Source organism: Cavia porcellus, unplaced genomic scaffold, assembly GCF_034190915.1.
Source record: "Cavia porcellus strain 051 isolate PalLab524CR breed Dunkin Hartley unplaced genomic scaffold, mCavPor4.1 scaffold_7, whole genome shotgun sequence".
Taxonomy (NCBI): Eukaryota; Metazoa; Chordata; class Mammalia; order Rodentia; family Caviidae; genus Cavia; species Cavia porcellus.
In genome coordinates this window covers 31,298,161-31,300,907 of record NW_026947490.1, presented here as the reverse complement: position 1 = coordinate 31,300,907, position 2,747 = coordinate 31,298,161, and the positions used below count along the sequence as shown (strand labels likewise).

The 2,747-nt window shown below is 39.2% G+C and overlaps 1 protein-coding gene across 1 annotated transcript; it reads left to right on the top strand.

Annotated features, from left to right (window-relative positions):
• Positions 1-418: 418 nt before the first annotated feature.
• On the top strand, positions 419-1,309 carry Cavporv1r631 (vomeronasal 1 receptor cavPorV1R631). Its single transcript, NM_001167415.1, has one exon. The coding sequence runs from the start codon at positions 419-421 to the stop codon at positions 1,307-1,309; it is 891 nt and encodes a 296-aa protein (NP_001160887.1).
• The last annotated feature ends 1,438 nt before the right edge of the window (positions 1,310-2,747 follow it).

Below are 2,747 nucleotides of genomic sequence, written 5' to 3'. Positions count from 1 at the left end.
TCCAAGTGGAAAATTACTCCAATTTAGGAGAACCATCTTATCTCCATGATGACACTTATGGTAGAAGTGAGACTGCAGGAGTGAGATTTCTGCAGCTGCAGTCCCTACTTAATTAGTTCTACAGACAATGTATCCCCATTTGTGTCCTTACTGTGCCTTGTGAAGTGTCTCTGGCCTCACAGGCCACTACAGGTCTCAACCAGGACCAGTGATTCATAAAGGTTCACTTACTATGACCCACTATGCAAGGGGCCTAGGCCAAGGACAGTCTCACAGATAAACAGAGAAAGCCAGTGAATTTTTAAAATGCTTCTCAGAGCTGCTTCATAGTGATCACCAAAAACATGACTTGGTACATGCAGCCCATGCCTCATCTTGCCTTGCAGGGTACTCAGCACAGACAACAGGAATGGGTAGGATGGCAGCCCTTGAAGTGGTCATAGGCGTGATCTTCTTATCACAGACTGTGATGGGGGTTTTGGGCAATTCCTCTCTTCTCTACCAGTATCTATTCCTTTACTTCATTGGGTGCAAGTTAAAGTGCACAGACCTGATTCTTAATCACTTGATTTTTGCCAATCTCTTAACTCTCCTGTGTAGAGGAGTACCCCACACCATGGAAGCTTTTGGCTGGCAAGTTTCCCTTGGTAATGTGGGGTGCAAACTACTCTTCTACCTACACAGAGTGGGCAGGGGAGGGTCCATCTGCACCATCTGTTTCCTGAGTGTCTTCCAGGCCATCAGCATCAGCCCCAGGAATTCCAAATGGGCAGAGCTTAAAATGAAGGCTTCCAAGTATGTTGACTTCACCTTGTGCCTTATCTGGGTCCTGTACAGCCTTGTAAATGTTGTTTTTCTTAAGTATGTAACTGGAAATTGGAAAAACGAAAATCACACAAGCCTCAAATATCATGGGTACTGTTCTAGTATTCGTCATGACAAAATTTCAGAGTCATTATATGCAGCCCTGCTGTCCCTCCCTGATGCTTTGTGTGTGGGGCTCATGCTCTGCTCCAGCATCTCCATGGTTTCCATGCTGTACAGGCACAAGCGGCAGATGAGACAGATCCACAGGACTAATGCTAGCCCCAGATCTTGTCCTGAGTCCAGAGCAACCAAACACATCCTTCTCCTGGTCATCTCCTATGTCTGTTTTTACACACTCTCTTGCATCTTTCAAGTTTGGTTGTCTTTTACATATAATCCCACCTTTTTCCTGTTGAACATATCTGCAATACTTTCTGGGTGTTTCCCAGCTATCAGCCCTCTTCTGCTCTTGAGGTGTGAATCCAGAGCATCCAGGTTCTGATTTGCCCGTATAAGGAATGGAAAAGCACCTATTTACATGACAAATGGGTGAATTTTTAAAGTTTTTACATTATTGGAGTTTGTTTCCATCATCCTACAGAATTATTCACATTTACACATTCATATTACATGAGGATACAGATTTACACAACTGCACTTGTGTATTAAATACTTATGTGTTTATACGTTGTTGTTTATCATTTATCCAGCAATAATTCCAGAAAATTTTCTATAACAATAATGTATTTCATAAATACTAGTTACAAGAAAGGCAAGCTGATTTAACATACAGTAAATCTTTTATATATTTATGTATTCTGAGTGTTTAACTTGATAAAATACAAGATATGTATTTTTCATTTATCCACTTTTATGTTTGTATCTTGGCTATGTCTGGTGTAAGAAAGATCTAGTGATTGTAGTCAAACATTATTTCACTTTAGCAACTGTAATTAGCCTTACATTTTTCATATAACACTGGACTTATTTGGGCACTAATCATCAACCTATTTTTGCCACTATTACCCTGGTTACATTTCTTGGCTGATTTCAACTATCTTAATTGATTTCCATAATGCTACATTTCATCATGGGAGATTAAATGCATGCCATTATTTGTTGATGTTGGCACATTTTCTAGCACTAAAACACACTGCTAGATGCTTTATTTCTTCTTTTTAAAAGCTAGTAAGTAGAAGCTGATAATGTTTTCTTAAACATTCACAATTACATTGTGTACTCATATATTTCCCTTTCAAAAATTTATTTTAAAGGGAATGAAACAAAATAATAAAATGGAACAAAACACTGGTATTATTTGAACAATTGAAAGCAGATGTCTTGTGCTCTGGGTGAATGATTTGGGGATGAAAATGCACAATGTATGTACCAATGTATGTACCCTGATTGATGTGCTTTGAAATTTTGTTGTCGATTTTCCTCTTCTTTTTCTCCTCTTCCTCCTTCTTCTTACTTCTTTCTTTGTTTATTTTCGTCTTTGAATAAAATGGATTTTTAAAAAATGGACCAAAACTAAACAGTAAGAACAATATTGGATTTCAAAAACTGGACAGAAGAAAATGCCCCATAGTTGCGATATTGCATATTGTTATTCTCTATTTAGATAATCAGACTATCAGCTTTAGGCCTGCAATATCAATCAAATAATTCTAACATTTTTTTTACTTCACTTGCTATCATCTCAGACTGTGTTCCTCTGAATCAGCCAGGTGCTTATGGAGGTGGTGGCAGGGAGCTTTTCTTGTCTCCCAGCCTATACATCAGCTGGATCACAGGAGTGCATAGCTTGGATAATTGGTTGTCCTACCAGCCCACCACTGAAACTGGCTCATGAGAAGTTGCAGCTCAGCTTCTTGCTTCTCCTCCTGGCCTGAATGGCGGCCACTGTCTCACGGGAAGGTATAGCTTCTTCATTTTCT